General features: G+C 38.6%; 1 protein-coding gene across 3 annotated transcripts in view; it reads right to left on the bottom strand.

The window, feature by feature from the left end:
* Positions 1 to 16,917, bottom strand: part of NOL10 (nucleolar protein 10) — a 93,873-nt gene that overhangs the window by 3,371 nt on the left and 73,585 nt on the right. For all 3 annotated transcript variants that reach the window (XM_037894060.2, XM_037894061.2, XM_037894062.2), the window contains 6 exons: positions 15,978 to 16,057; positions 15,738 to 15,836; positions 14,599 to 14,685; positions 12,093 to 12,266; positions 11,425 to 11,672; positions 4,351 to 4,453 (listed from right to left, as the gene is read on the bottom strand). In XM_037894060.2, the coding sequence (XP_037749988.1) occupies positions 4,351 to 4,453; positions 11,425 to 11,672; positions 12,093 to 12,266; positions 14,599 to 14,685; positions 15,738 to 15,836; positions 15,978 to 16,057 (791 nt within the window). The remainder of the gene's footprint in view (positions 1 to 4,350; positions 4,454 to 11,424; positions 11,673 to 12,092; positions 12,267 to 14,598; positions 14,686 to 15,737; positions 15,837 to 15,977; positions 16,058 to 16,917) is intronic.

The raw sequence follows: 16,917 nt of genomic DNA, 5'->3' as shown, positions 1-16,917 counted from the left end.
CTGACCTCCTTTATAACACAGGCCAGAGGCTTTACCCGAAATAATTCCTGTTTTGAACTGGAGCATATCTTTTAGAAAAAGATCTAATCTTGATTTTAAAATTACCAGTGACGGAGAATCCACCATGACCCTTGGTAAGTGGTTCCAATGGTTAAATATGTGTGCCCTATTTCTAGTCTGAATTTGTCTACATTTGGCTTCTAGCCAGTAGACCTTTGTCTGCTACAGCGAAGAGCCAATTATTGGAGATGCAGAAAGAACTAGTTTCTATATTCATTAAATCAATACATGCCATTTTGCTTTTTAGCACTTTTTTGAATGTATATGAACCAGTTAATTCAGAAGTTTATTCCTTCCAGTTATGTATCTTTAGTTTCATAGATATTTTTATGAGCGTACCAAGAACTTACTACACCACTCAGCATTTTGGTACATTAGCAACATTTTACACTAAAAGCAAAAAAAAGTAATACAATTTGATTGTTGAAAGGCACACAAAGCATGGGATGAGTATTATTAACTGATCAATTTAATCCAAAAAGATTTTCCTTAAAAAAAAAAAAAAAAAAGTTACTAAGGGTATGTCTACACTGCAATTAAAAACCAGTGGCTGGCTCGTGGCAGCTGATTCGGGCTACAGGGATCAGGCTAAGGGGCTGTTTAATTGCAGTGTAGACATTCGGGCTTTGGCGGGAGCCGGGCTCTAGGACCCTGCGAGGTGGGAGGGTCCCAGAGCTTGGGCAACAGCCTGAGCCCAAACATCCACACTGCAATTAAACAGCCCCTTAAACTGAGCCCAAGTCAACTGGCATGGGCCAGCCACTGGTTTTTAACTGCAGTGTCAACATACCCTGAGATTCCCCTCGCTTTAACTGTTCAGCTACCTCTATTTTGACTAATTTAACAGACGTCTTTATAACATGTGCTAGCTCTCCTAAAACAAATTATAATTGTTTTTAAATAACTTGCAATGACTGTTCTTGCATTTTAAATATTTTTTCCTGGAGAGCATCTGAATACCCCATAAAACCCTTGTTAACACATTTCTTGGTTCAAGAAACTCTCCTAAGTACCTTAAATCTCCACACAGTATTTCTTTGCAACACTTACTATACTGCCAAAAGTTATGGCTTTTTGGACTTTTAAATTTATCAGCTGTTCTTACCCTATAAACAGATATCAAACTTGCTATGTGATAGCATAAAAAGGGGTTTCCTACCATTGTCCAGAATGCATTCTAAAGTACTCTTTAGAAAATAAAGTTGCATTGATTTAAGCATTAGCTTGCTAATATGGAACTGACTTGAATCATGCTTTTCTCTTTTGATGACCAGACTTTGCTTCCACACAGTCCCTTTCACATCTTTATCCAGCACATTAGAAATGCTACTTTACTGATTAAATCAAATGTCACTTGTTATGAAGGACATTAGAAGGCCAGAGCTGAAGAAAACCCTGTGTAAGTTGATTCAATAAAAGATATTATCTCAACTACTGTGTGTCTCCCCTCTCTCTCCAATATCCTGGGACAACACAGCTACAACAGCACTGCAAACAACTGGAATTGAAAGGCACTGGACAATATTGTGGACCCCTCAGTAAAAACAGTGGAAAAAGACAGACCATCTAGGAAATACCAGGAGATAAACTTTGCAACGTTAACACTGATCAATTCCTGTGGGGGGGAAGTTGGGATTTGGAGGGAAGCAGATACCACAGAGCCACTCAGGTACCAAAACCTGTTCAACCTCCAAACTACATTGATCCTCAAGAACTAAAAATACAAACCCATGGAGGATAGATAAGAAGACAGAAAATATCATGACACTCAATAAATCCATGGTATGCCCACACCTTGAATACTGCATGCAGTTCTGGTTGCCACATCTCAAAAAAGATATATTAGAATTGGAAAAGGCACAGAGAAGGGCAACAAAAATTATTAGAGGGACAGAACAACTTCCATCTGAGGAGAAATTAAAAGGATTGGGAGTGTTCAGCTTGGAAAAGAGATGACTAAGTGGGGCTATGATAGAGGTTATAAAATCACGAATGATGTGGAGAAAGTGAATAAGGAAGTGTTATTTACCCCATCACATAACACAAGGACCAAGGGTCAACCAATAAAATTAATAGGCAGCAGACTGAAAACAAAACAAAACAAAAAACAAAAGGAAGTACTAATTCACGCAATGCATAGTCAACCTGTCGAACTCATTGCCAACGGGTGTTGTGCAGGCCAAAAGTATAAATGGGTTCAAAAAAGAATTAACGAAGTTCATGGAGGATAGGTCCATCAATGGCTATTAGTCAAGATAGTCAGGGATGTAACCCCATGCTCTGGGTGTCCTAAGCCTTTAATTGCCAGAACCTGAAAATGGACAACAGGGGATGATCACTCAATAGTTCCCTGTTCTCTTCATTACCTCTGAAGCATGTGGCATTGGCCGCTGTTGGAAGACAGAATACTGGGCTACATGAACCGTTGGTCTGACCCAGTATAGCTGTTCTTATGAAGGCTATGCATTACTTTTCTGCCCTCTTCCAAAAAGACATCATATCTGCGTCTAAACCTTGGAGATGGGACAATGAAAGGCAGGAGTTAATGATGGTCCTAGCAGTGTTAAACTCCCTCTAGGCTTGCCAACTGCATTCTCTTCATCTTTTGAAAAGATCATATCATATGACATGGCTCCTTTCCAGCCCTACTTTTTTTCTGCTCCCATGGACTACAGTGGGATTGGCTCAGGGAAGGGGGGATTTTCCATCCCATTTTACTTTTCTTCATCTCTCTTCTCCCCAGTTCACAGAGAGGAGACTGGGGGCCCACATTCACTGAACTATGTGTCATATTTACTTTTAACTAGGCCTTCTTACCATTATAAATTGTGTACATTTGTATATTCAATAAAGCACCCACACTGAGAAGAACTTTTAAATGAAGTCACTTGCAACAGAATTGTAACAAAGTAACATACTGATTCTGCTGGGATCAAATCCAGAATGGCATTTCCAACTATTCCCAAATCTTCCCCTCCCCCAAAAATCTTTATGGAAGCTGATCTTTCTTTTGTTCCCCATCATCAACTGTAGGAAGCATTCTGTCTCAGCATTTTCTAATTTAAAGCTACTATAAAGAGGGTATACATGGGAAGCCCTGTAACGCTCATTTAATTAGGTGTAAGGAGTTACTGTATCAATTACACCTGCTGGTAATGCTCCTGAAATGGTGATCCTTTCCAGAGCTTCACTGGAATCTGTGACTTATTCCAAAGTCCACACATTTTAAATTCCAAAATGGATACAGAGAAATGTTGATGAGAAATGCGTGTGAAAAACTGGTGATAGGAAGTACAATAAGAAATTCCAGTGACTTTGGTTTACTTAACCTTTTGTGTCCCAGTTATCCAAAGTGGCACATTCTAATAACTACTTCAGACATTCTGACCACACTATTGTAGTTTTACTTCCATGATGAGAGTTAATTGACAGGTGCTGAACACAAATGGATGATGATGAACAACTTGCCCAGAGGAAGACCAGTTTTAACTGAAACAGATTTCACCAGCTGAAGAATCAACTAATATGAATCTTTATCTTTCACCATCTCCAACCATGTTTTACATGTGCATCACTTTTCCACCCAGAGATCCCAAAGTGGTTTACAGAATATGTAAACACATACGCAATCAATTTTCCTCCTCCTTGCCTCCTCCCCATCCCCCCAAATGTAATCACCTGGGGGGTGAAACAGCTTTTTAGAAACTACACAACTGTTTCCGGAAAGAAATTACGAAAACACCATCCAGCTGAAATTGCTTGGGAAAGTTAGGTGGGAAGAATGCAGTTACTCACTCAAATTGTAATTTGGCAAGTACATTGGAACTACATTTCTTATTCTTGTCAATAGTGCCATGGAACTTCAGTGATCAAAGTCGTTGGGAGTTCTGTTTTATCAATATGAGGCACTCCCATCACTAACGACTCAGAGGGAAGACTCTCACCTACAGGACATCATCACCACTTCTTTCAGCATCCTGGGTATTTTTTGCCTATGAATCAAGTACTGATCAAACCCAATACTGTGAGAATTGACAAGGTGCTAGCATTGGATGATATAGCTACAGATGATCTACTAAGAGAGGGAACTAGTGTTTCCCACCACGATATGAGTCTAGTGGGGCTGCCCACACACACACACGGGTGTGCAAAAAAGTAAAGGTGCAGTCAATTTATGAAGAAACCAAGAAGCACATCTGTTTTGGATGGATTTGGGCTCCCTGTTTTTTCAGATGACAATTTTATCATCCTGTGCATTATCTTATTTACAGAAGATATTTTTTAACTCACCTTTTTTAATTTGAATGTCATCTGTTTGCTGCCTACTGTGGTATCAGATACACTGAGTGTGCCAAGCTTTTCTTCAAGCTTCAAACGATCTCCAAGAGTTTTTCTGCAGAGAACAATTAAAGAAAAGCCTGTTTCTATTCTTGTCACCATCACATTGTATTATCAGTCTTTACAATAGCAAACAGTCAAATCCTATAACGTGCAAAAAAATTGCAATTGGGTTGTACTTCTGTCATTCTGCACCCCATTATTAAGCAACATACATGCAGCCAACACAAATGAAAAGCAAGTTTCAGTTATTCCCTTCAAGCATTGCTCATTGTACAGCCGCTTTTCAACTTCTGACAGATTTTTTTAATTTTTAAATTCAGGCCTTAGTTCAGATACAAACCAGACCCAATTAGTCCATGCCATTCCCACTGAACCAACATGTGCTATGACAACAGTTTTCTATGGAATATCTGCAGGTGCCAAGTAATTCAGTTGCAGTAGACATTCTAGTGTCTTGATCTTAAATGAAATGTAAGACACGCATTTTAAAGCAAAATGCACCCATTTAGCTTAGCAACCTTAGTTTCTAAAGCCAAAAATACTTTCTACCTTCTACTTCTACTAACATTTATTTTGATTTCCCCCCCCATTATAATAGGCATTTCTGACTCCCCTATTTGTAGCAGCTACCTGAGCTGATTAAAATAACACTGGCAGTATGGCAGCTCAATGTAAGTGATTCTAAAAGTTTCATCCTACTTCTATATCAGGAGAAAATATTCTATACCTATCATAGGTTTAGATTTAAAAATTTAAAAATAGAGTCAAACCTCATGATTCTGCACTAATGAATGGAAGACCTTTGTGAATGACCGAATTTTTCTGAATTAGCAAGACAGACCCTGATTCCATAAGGAGCTCTATGTGGACAGACCCCTTCCCCCATTGAAACAGAGTCTAAACTCTTTGGGGCAGGGACCGTGTCTGTTATGTGTTTGCACAGTCCCTAGCACAATGCAGCCTTGATCCATGACTGCGGCCCTATGTAGTACAGTACTGTAATACTAACTGCAAATAGGACAGGGCCTAAATGACCAATCAATAAGGAAGATTAAACTTTATTATGCAATATGCATCATTTAGTCTGACAATTGTAGTTTACTTTTAAATAGCATTCATTATAAATGAAGTATACTTCATTCATTCATAACTGTAATGAAGTCTTAGAAATCCACGATCTCACTATTAGATCTTTGTTGAGATGGGGAGAGAGACTGCCTTTTTTGTGCAAATTATCAGCAAGGTACTGATGTATATATTTCACAGATTACTTTTATGAAGGGAAAAAACAGACAGACAAGCAGCTGAAAGACTGGGCCCTCAGTATGGAGCCAGGGGAGTTTGCAGGACGTTGGTTAAAAAATAATTTATGTATATGAAAGGCTTTTTCATATGAACTATACAAAATTACTGTCGAGAATTGCTTTCCCCCCATGACTAGCTATTTTGACTCTGGTTTTTCTCCAGTATATTTTTCAGTGAGAACTTGTAAAAACTTGTTCCATCTGTGCTATTTGAGAAGACAAGCTAAGCCTCAGAGCTAACTATGGCAGGAGATCAGTCACTGACAGTGTAGCGGGATTTCTACTTTAAACTGAAGTTCACTTTTCTCCCCTTTGAAAGTGAATGAGAGAAATGTGGCTACTACCCAGCAATTCTTTAGCATGACTGCTTGGATGGTGCTTCAGTCAGAGGAAAATTAATGTGGGGGAGATAGTAGGAAAATGCTGTGGGATAATAGCTTTATTCTATAAATAAGGTGGTGCATATATGTATCTGTGTGGTATGCACTCACAAAAATATTGCTTAAACATCTATGTTGTGACATACAACTACTCCATACATAGCGAAGGGGAAGGAAACATACTTTTTATCTCCTCCAAAAACATGGCCCAACGGGTACACTAAGAGTGCTGTTCAATTATTATTTATTATCTGTATTACCATAGCACGTAGGAGTCCCAGCCAAGGACTCCTGCTAGGCTTTGTACAAAGACAGAAAAAGATGACAGATCGTAAGCTCTTTGGGGCAGAAACAAAGTGTAAGACAGGAGTCAACAGATGGATACAGACAGACAGGGGAGCACAAGGAAACAATGGTCAGCATAATAGCCTGATCTCAGCACACCAGCGGCTTAATAGTTGTGGAGTTTTTGCAGGCATCAGAGCAGAGGAGTTTTAAGGAGGTGCAATATGTGAGAAGACACAAAGGGGTTTATCTGAAATTTTAATAAGTGGATGATGGAGGCTGTCACTGACATGTTGACAGAGAATGAAAGATAGGGTTGCAATAGATTGGGAAGGGCTTGAAAGTGAAGACAAGCAGCTTATATTTGATGCAAAGAGATTGGAAAACATGGTCAAAGCACTGTGGTAGGAAAATGGTCTTTGCAGCAGCATTCTCAATGGATATGAGCAGGGCACGACTGCATTTGTCAAGACCAGAGAAAAGGATGTCGCTGTAATCAAGACATGATATGATGATAGTCTGGACGAGAGTCTTAGCTATAGGAGACAGATATGAAAGGTTGTATCTTAAGAGATATTACACAGAAAGAGTCTGAAAGATTTGGACATAGAGAGAGGTCTATGTTCTCACGCGCAGGCTGAATTGAAGATGACACCCAGGTTGTGGGTCTGAGTGACAGGCAGGATGTTGGTGTTGTCCAGTGTGACCAATAAAGGCAGTAGCAGGGAGGGTTTTGGTTGTTTTGCTTTGATTAGTTTTGGAGGGAAAGGAAAGGGGAAAATTAAGAGCTGTTTTAGCCATGTTGAAATTGAGCTAATGGCTGGACATCTATGAGGAAATGTCAGAAAGACTGGCCAAGATTTTAATTTGGACAGGAGACATGCCTGGAGTAGACAGATAGATCTGTGAAGTTGTCAGCACAGAGATGGTATTTGAATTTGTTTGCAAATAAAGTACCCAGAGATAAGGTGTAGAGGGAGAAGAGAAGGGGACCACAAACAGAGTCCTGTGAAATCCCCACAAAAAGTTGGAGTGGGGATAAGGAGAATCCTCTGAAGGAGTGATGAGCGGTAGGATGTGAAGCAGGAGAGTGTGTCATGGAACCAAAGAAGAATTTCAAGAAGAACATGGTCAACAGTGTCAAACATGACTGACAAGTCAAAGTAGAATGAGGATGGAGTACTGGTTCTGAGCTCAGTCTGCTTGCTACGTAAATGACATTAGAGACTACTCTTAAGGACTTTGCTGCATTTAAGAATATGCTTCAGAATGCTCCTGTCCTGAGAATCCTTGAATTTATGAAGAAATTTTTAAGTATACACTAATTCTTCAGAAGTTGGGCTTGGAGCAGCGCTGAGTCAGGAACTTGACAAAGAAACACCCAGTTTTATATAAGTCATAAACTGTTTCCCCAGGAACATTATACAACTATAGAAAAAAGAACGCTTTGCCATTAAGTGGGTAGTGGAAGCATTAAGGTACTTAATTATGTTGGTCACAGACCATCATTCTTTAAATTGGTTAAATCAAATCAAAGACAAACATGCCAGAATCACCAGATGGTACATGCCACTACAATCTTTCCAATTTTCAGTACATTGCTCAAGGAGTCAGGATAAAAGTGCTGAGCATTTATCATGCTATAGGGCCAGTAGACTTCTCTTTAGGGCTAGTCTTCTTTACAAAATTCTACCATGTTCAAACATGGTTCTAAATAATAAAGCTAGCTGACACTATGACGATTGTGCCTTTATGATAAGCACAGACCAGGACAAATCGTGCTTTGCATCAGATCAGCTATATGGTATTATAAACTGACAGCAGCTGAGAATTTAAGGTTTTGGAAGAGTTTGGGGAGTACCCCATGTGCAATTTGAATGCTTCTTGACTGAGTGTAAATGGGATCACTCTTCACAGAACTCGTAATTTAAACATTTTTTTCCCGCGGAGAAAGAATTTCACGTGACATGACAACAGCAGTTCACTGAAAAAGGAAAAGGATGCGATGTGCACTTTAGTTCACTTCACTTGTTTAATTATCCTATTTCTTCTTCATTTCATTTGCTATCACGTCACTATGTCTTATTTGTGTTTTGCCTAAGCCCCACATGGTGGAATCATGTCTTGTTTTAAGTTTGTAAAACGTCATGCCCACGGGTAGTACAACAGGCACTTTTTCCAAACGGCAGCGTTTTTAAAGTCTACTCAGTTTGTCATCACTGGTACTCCTTTATCCCATGAAGAGATCTACAGTACTTGCCGTCAATTTTCTCCTCTACAACAGAAAACAAATATACCCACATGCACACAGACACACACCCAACCACCCATCCACACAGAAGATTCTTTACGCTACTTAATTTCCACAGTAATTTCTTTCCTGCTGTGTTGCACTGTACTAATTTCTTCTGAACTTTTAAGTCTTATCTAGAGCTGACTTTAGCTTGTTAACTGAATCTTTCAGTCTGCTTGCTTACAGTTAAGGTTCCCATCGGTTTGTGATTGCTCCTCAGTCATTTCATTTAAGATCAAGGAAGCATCTGAAAGTTTCCTTCAGTGGGACAGAACACCTTAATCAGAGGTCATTGCGTGCACTTACAAAACAGTAGGTTGGCAACAGTGAAACATGCTTCCATTTCTGCCCCTGTTGCAATGGAAATCAGAGCACATGCCACCTGATCACAATTTGTTCTCCTTTTCAGATCATTGGCTGAAGTAGCAAAACAAAGATGCACACAATCCACTCCCCTCTGACAGAGCACCCAGTGACCTTACACTACAATCGGTATGCCTCTGAAAAACTCAAAAGGGCACAAAAGCAGCCCCATCCCCTGGAATGAAAAGAAGGAAAACAGCCAGGAGCAAGTAAACTGAAAACTTAATATGTAAGCTGAAGAAGATTCTAGATAAGGAGTTGAAGGATCCAGAACATGTACGCTGAATAAAGATATGAACACAAACCTGCTGTGTGTAAAATTTGCTAATAAAAAGTGAGCAGGGAAAATGCGAGCAAACCTGCAGAACAAACAAAGGTTAAAGTACTAATCTCAATTAGAATTTATAATATGGTGCCCAAGATGTGTATGTCACTTTACAGACAGAACATGTAGATTGTTGGTCTCTTCCCAGGGTTCTTTAACCTCGCCTCCAAGTGCAAAGATTTTTGAGCACTTGCCTCTTCGCACATGTTGATAACATTTACGAGCAAAGAACCCCACATATGCATATGAACTGCAGAGTTTTTATGATGCTGTGTGTTTGTTTTAGATAGCACTCCATAAGAAAATTGTTTCTTGTATTGTTTTCTACCTTAGGGATTTCTATAGTGCTTATAGTAGAACCCAAAGGTTGATATTACAGAACCAATTTTATAGTTTCAAAAAAAAAAAAAAAAAAAAAAAAACGGGTCCTAGAGGTTTTGGGTTCAGTGTTTCCTTTCAATGCACATCACTGTGTTACCTAACTATTTCTAAAATGCCCATCAACATGCAGCTGAGTGACAAAATGGTACCTTGACAAATCTGCCCAATCTGAACAGTAGCAAAATGATCATCAGACATTAGGATGGATGCATTTGTTCACTATTTGTGTGGGAAATGTTTTGGCATGTATAATCGCCCTCTTGTTATAGCATTCATTCTAGTCAGAGCTATGCTGAGCACTTGGCATGCTGTGACATATCTATCTCAGCAGCTGCTGTCTTTCAAGGCTTTTTAATTAGTTTCAGCACAGCTCTCCAATTAATAAAATTGTAATAAAAGTCTGATTTTTTGAAATGCTGCGGATATTTAAGTGAGGTCAATGAGAATGTGTGGCACTAAACACCTGGAAAATCAGGACACTTTCTGTCATCTCTAAAGGACAGAAATGCTCTAGATACAGAATCTTACTGCTTTAGCTAACAGCTGAGTTAAAGGATACAAACAAAATTGTATTTAACACGTCTCCTGTCATGGGGCAAGGAAGGAGGGAAAAAAAACAAGGAGGCAGCTTAGTGGGTTATAGATAGTTGTAATAAGCCATAAATCCAGTGTCTCTATTCAGTCCATGATTTTTAATGTCTCCTTTCACCCCTATGACTAGAAAAGTGTCAACTGGCCACTCCGCCTTGAATGATCCCTTAAAATGTGTGCTTCCCTGCCCCCCACTGGGGGCTGCCCTGGGCCCCACCCGCCTCCCCCACCAAATATTCCTCCAAGTCCCCTAGGGGAGTGCAACACACAATTTGGGGACTACTATGCTAAACAACTTGTTCCAACTTGTGTTTAGCTGTGACACTCTCAGTACTTTCCCCAGACCTGAAGAAGAGCTCTGTATCAGCTCAAAAGCTCGTCTCACTAACAGAGGTTGTTCCAACAGAAGATACTGCCTCTCCCACCTGGTCTCTCTAATATTCTGGAACCAACAAGGCTAGAACAACACTACATACAAACAAAATATGAAACTCAGACAAAATATTTAACCATGGCTTTTAGCACTGCAAGGAGAAAGCCTGGAGACTAGAACTCTGACAACTAAAATAGATTATTTTTTATAGAATCCAGACATTTTGGACCTATCTAGGTCAAAACATATTTTTACTGCCCCTGCCCAGCAAAGAGAGGTTTACTTTGCAAACACGGAGAAATCATGGGGCATTCTATGTTTTCTAACGGGGAGAGATCACACAGGGTGAAATTGTAAGCCCCTTTATTCACACTGGTGAACTGATACTCACATGGAGTAGTCCCACTAACATCAATGGGACTATCTGTATGAGAAACTTCTCACCAGTGTGGGGTAAGGGCCTCCCAGTCTAGTTCAAAGTGTCCAATCCTTACTCTTTTCCCTTAAAGTAAGGCACAGGGAATACACATACCACATTCACATAACAAGGGAATAAGAGATGAAATGAGTGTCACTTCAAATTATGCCCCCTCATTACAAAAGTCTGGCTGTAGAAACTGCTTCCAGGACCATTGTGCCTGCTAAATAAAATAACCTGGGTCCCCATAACAAAAAGACAGTCGCGAACAAGCCAACCAAATGTCATTAAACTGAAGTGTTAGTCTTACTTCATTAACTTTTGCTTTTTGGCAGAGTCCTTGAAGCTTCTGAATTCCTCCCCTGTTTTAAGCTCAAGGAATTGGGGTTTCAGCGTTGTTTGCTGACCCTCCTTGAACCTTTCCTGCCGTTTTACTTTTTCCTCTTGGCGTAGAAGTTTGCGCTGTTTCCTGACCTCTTCAACCCAGCCTTTCTCATCATCTGAAGTCTCAGAACTTTCTGCATCACTTGGTTTCCCTTCTGGCTCTTCCTCCTCTTCCTGCAGACAAAAATAGTTACTCTAAGGAACCATTAACTGATTCTTTTAAAAACTATTTGCCCAATTAGAGTACGTGACAATCTCTACATATGTCCAATTTGAAGAAAACTAGAATTCTAATACATTAACCAAATACAGCATGCAGAGTAAACGCTAATTACATCCACAGACACACTATGTGATAGATATCCACAGACACACTATGTGATAGATAGAACAATAAATTAGTATATTTAGACATTAATATTAATTTAATATTAAGTTATATATATAAATCTTAATCACACTCATTTATAGACAGATTGATAATTTTCCACTGTTTTCTTCACCTTTCTAAGGTCCATAAAAGAAAAGCCTGAATGCTTATAATAAAAAATAAAGAACTAGAAGTAATCCTAACCTAGAAGGAAAAAGTTTTACCTGCTCTTGTGCTTCTTGCTGTTCTAAAATCTTTAGTTTCTTCTTTCTTTTCTCACTTATTTTAGAAACGAGTGGATTAAGCAGCCTAAATTCTTCACTCTTCTCATCCACCTGGAAATCTGGGTTCTCAAACATGACTTTGAACCGATCATCAGTGAGAATGTTAGGCAGATTCTACAATGGAGAAGAAAAACAAGAGTTAGTTACAAAATTTTGAAACACAAATGCTAGTACAATGATTTAAAATGTAAAGCTCATTCAATTACTACTCAGGTTTAATTAAGCAAGAAAAGACAACTGGATATAAAGTATTGATTGCTTGGTTCTCCCAGATCATTTACATCAAGATCTATTCAATTTATCTATAGTATGGTTTTACTATTTTCATATAAATCACAAAAACTATTCTGACACATCTGTTAACAATATATACTCTGCTATTCAAACTATAGGAACCTCAGGTCCAATGTTTTATATTTCAAGGTAAGTGTCTATTAGAGCTGGTCAAAACTCCAACTTTCCAGGTCATGGGAAATTCTCACTTTTAAAATTTGAAACTTCTTTTTGGTCCGATAATTTCATTTGGGGATTTCAAATATTTATTTTAGAATTTATTTTATGTTTTTTCTTCATTTTTACATTATGTTATGACATGTCATTATGCACTACTACTGCTGAGATGACAAAATAGTTAAAAAAATAGTCTATTTTTATTTTTGAAATCATTAAGGACAGGTACTTAGTACTGAGACAGGATATCTCCTTTTCTAGATCTAAGAGTCCTCTGTGTCCTAATGAAACCGTTTGACACAAAAAAAATGTTTCCATGAAACCAACTCTAGCATCGACAATGTGTTGAATATGTGTGAACTTGGACATTCCTCTGCATCCGTTAGCTAGTCAGCCATGTTTACAGATGGAGAAAACTGCTTGACCAGGATGGTTCCATCACATATGAAACGCTATTCCTCAGAGGTGCATTTCCATTCATACTTTATAAGACTGCTTTAGTATCAAATATATTTACGACTCCCCCCCCCCCGGCCAAGGGTTGTATGCATCCTGCATACTTTCTCCCTCCTCCCCCCCCACCAACCAATCCCAAACATAGCAAGGAAAGAGACAATTTTGTCTGTCTCATTAAAGGGCCTAATGCTGCAACACTGGAGCCAATGGTAGTTTTGCCACTGACTTTACTGGACCCGGGATCAGGAATAAGGAATTTATAATTTCAACTAATATTAACAGGCTTCATATTAAAGATTTCCTCAAGACTTTTTTCCTTTAATTAAAAAAACCACCCTTTTGTCTCATGCAGCTGCAAAATTACTACCAGGAGGGCTCTCTCTGGTCCAACTATTTGTTTTCACAGCTGCTTAGAAAGGAAAAAACATAAAAGGGGATAGGTTTAAATTAGAGAAGCTTAGTATCTACAAATGTCTGGCTAATGGTCTAATCTAAAAATAAACAGCAGAACAAACAAAAACTAAATCACCTGTCCTTGGTAAAATCCTTAATATTGTTTCAGGGAAATATTCAGAACCTGTATTTTTATATGGCATTTTATTTCTACTTTAATGCACAGTGTATAATATATATCTCCAAACAAATATACTATGAAAATAAAAGCTGAGACTTTTGATAGAGGCTCAGAAAGTTTGCAGTGAAGACTCCATCACCATCATCTACCTCTTCACCCCTTTCTCTCTTCCTACTATCCCACTTGCCAGCCAGAAACTCTCACCAGACCAGACACCACATGAACCGTATGTTTTCTCTGCTAACTATATGAATGCCAATGCTCTTCTGTTGCAGCTCAGTCACCCTTCTCATCTCTATAAAGTAAAGGGAGTCTCTGCTGCATACCAGGAGGGTGTCAGGGCAGATTTTATATGGCCCATGTTGGAAAGAGCCATCAAAAGGTGTTACACAGCTCCACCATTGGTTTGCAATATGCTATTTTTCTCTTCCACCAGATACTAAACATTTGTTCAGACCTGCCTGAATCTAAAATAGATATGGCACTTTCAGTATCAATTGTACAAGAGTTACTGTTGCATCAGAGTGAACAAAGTACAATATTTACACTGTTCGCTCTTTGGGACAAGAACTGTCACATCCTATAATATGGACAATGCCTCGCACATTGTAGGCGAGAGAGAGAGAGAAGTAGGTAGGTAGGTTTATTTTTTTGGATACTCTACTAATCAAAAATTAGAGTGTTTTTGGATTCTCCATCCCACCTCATCTCCATAGCAAGTGCTTCCCCATTATAGGTTTGTTATACAATTGGCCAGATGTTATCGCACTGTATTCCTGATTCCCTAGCACTGATGAATTCCACTGGAAAGCCACCTATTTAGAAGATTCAGTGTATGATCATCTAAAAAACAAAGGAACACTGACCTACGAATCTGCCTAACCGTTTATAATAATGAACACACAGAACAATTTATTATCCTGGTGCTTCTGTAGGGTTTTGGATACCTCCTACATAAAGTCTTACCTTTTGTTTCTTTTTTCTAGTAGGCTGCTGTTCCTCTTCCTCTTCAATCAGCTTGAGCGCCAAGTCTTTATTAACCTTTGGAAGTTTCTAATGAAAAAAGGAAATGTAGAACTCATCAGTATATTATTCTTTCGTGCCCAAGAAATTTTGGCTACACTACATATTTGACAATCATGAATTTAGTTCCAAGGACAAAAATAATCTCTACCATCTCTACTTTTTTCCTCACTGTGATCACAAAGTTCAACCCAAATTAATGAAAAACTGGGTTTACCCATCCAATACAGTTACAGGCATTATTATAAAAAATGTTTAACCTAACAGCTTCCTAAGACCTAAGCACAGAAACAGTCACGGGACTATTCCCTGTCAAGTTAATAAGAAAGGTCAAGGTCCCCAAAGCAGTACTGAGTCTTCTGGCAAATGGCATACCACGCATTCACCTTCTAATTGTTGACTGCGAAGCCATATCATGGTTTCAGAAGAGGTCATTCATCTGCCATAACCACAGGGCAAAAGTAGTGTTAACACAGCACCTAGAAAGCTGCAGAAGCTGTATATTCTCTCTGATCACTAGTCCAAAGGAATTGGTAGGGTTGTACTGAAATGCTGAAGCATCTTTGGCCTTGGCAGGGATAAGATATCAGGACAGATAGTTAGGGGGGGAATTTTTTTTTTTCCTACTTGTATGCTGAGCAGATTTGATCTGTAAAGCCTTGATAAACAAACATGGAAGCCCATGATACCATTTTCAACAGTCACTTTTCAGGGCATAACTGCATTTTAAGGATCTGAGTCATTTGGTAAACCTCCAGTTTTACATGTAGAAGTAGAAAAAAAGTGCAAGCTTTATGCCTTGAGTAGTCTGTGGAAGTTTTGAAGCATGACAAGACTAAAGTGTCCATTTTCTTCTACTGCTTCATCTCAGGTTTCTTTTCATCAAATTGGGTTCCATATACATGGTATATAGATTGAGGCTGCAATTTGATTTCATGGCTCTGGTAACATCAACAAACTCATGTATGAGGCGAAACACCATAAACTCCTAATCCAGTTACAGCTCTGTGGTGTAGTTATTTTACACTATCCCATATGAACAATTTTCTCTAAAAGTTTAATCATCATAAATAGGATTCTACCTTTAGTTGAACTCTTTGTGCACGTGTTTCTTCTATCTTCTGTCTAATTTTCTCTTTTCTATATTCCTCGTAGGCAAATGGATTGACCATCATTTTCACCTTTTAAACACAAATAGAAGGCATTAAAGAAAGGAAACAAATAATGAAGGAGTAAATATATAAATTAGTAAATATACAGTACACATAATGGCAAAAATGTACCAAAATAAGGATCAGCCTTAATGAATTAACCTTATTTACCTTGTGATACAGTCGTATGTCCATGAAAAAGCCATGCATATATGCTCTGAGCAGTGGTGATCCAATGAGATGGGCAAGGCCTGAGGGTGTTTGGGGGGGTGGGGGAAGAAGTGGAACAAAACAAAAACAAAACAGCATAATGTTATCAGAGGACTTCAAAGGAGAGTAGGATATAGGAAATTCTCCCAATTAAGCTGACTGAATACTTGACTAAAGCAAAACAACGGTACTGATTTGAAAGTACCAAAATTACCCATATTCATGTCCATTCTATCGAGACTGTAGCACCACAAACCATTATATTAAGCTAGCAAAGAATTTGAGCAGCTCCACAACAGAAATAGTCTTTTCTTTTCGCTGCAGTAAATGTTTACTGCACACTTTTTAAAGATGCCCACTAGCCCACAATCTATGGATAGTTTACCAAGAAGCATTATTTGTGAGCAGAGAGCTTTCTGAAGGTATGTACGTGTTTGATATACACATTTGAATTACAGGTTTTGGTGTGGCATACTGATGTTTTAATTAAGAGTTTTTGCCTTGGGTCACTACCTTTGAAGAATAGGTATGCTGAAAGATATAAATACAGCACGGATATAGATACCACAGCAGTTCATAAAACTGTTACCCTAGGCCCTAACCTAAAGAAAGAATGAAAATCTCCAAATGGGAGAAGACTGTGAGAGTATTTATCTTCAGGCAACTCTGTATAGTTGAGAAAAAGGAGAACTTTTCTTTAAAGCAAACATTACCTACAGATCCAATAGTTCCAGAAATTAATAAATCTTGGCTGAAAGACAATTTCAAAAATAAGAGATTTACACTGAGTTTCTCTCTTATCTCCCAAACTAATTTTGTTTTTAAAAACAAGACACAGGCATCATCTTCAAGAGGAAAAAGTGACTGAGTTCAAAAAACAATGCTATCATTGTAAAACATG

This window comes from Chelonia mydas, chromosome 3 (assembly GCF_015237465.2).
Source record: "Chelonia mydas isolate rCheMyd1 chromosome 3, rCheMyd1.pri.v2, whole genome shotgun sequence".
Lineage (NCBI taxonomy): Eukaryota > Metazoa > Chordata > Testudines > Cheloniidae > Chelonia > Chelonia mydas.
This window is presented reverse-complemented; position numbering and strand designations above follow the sequence as displayed.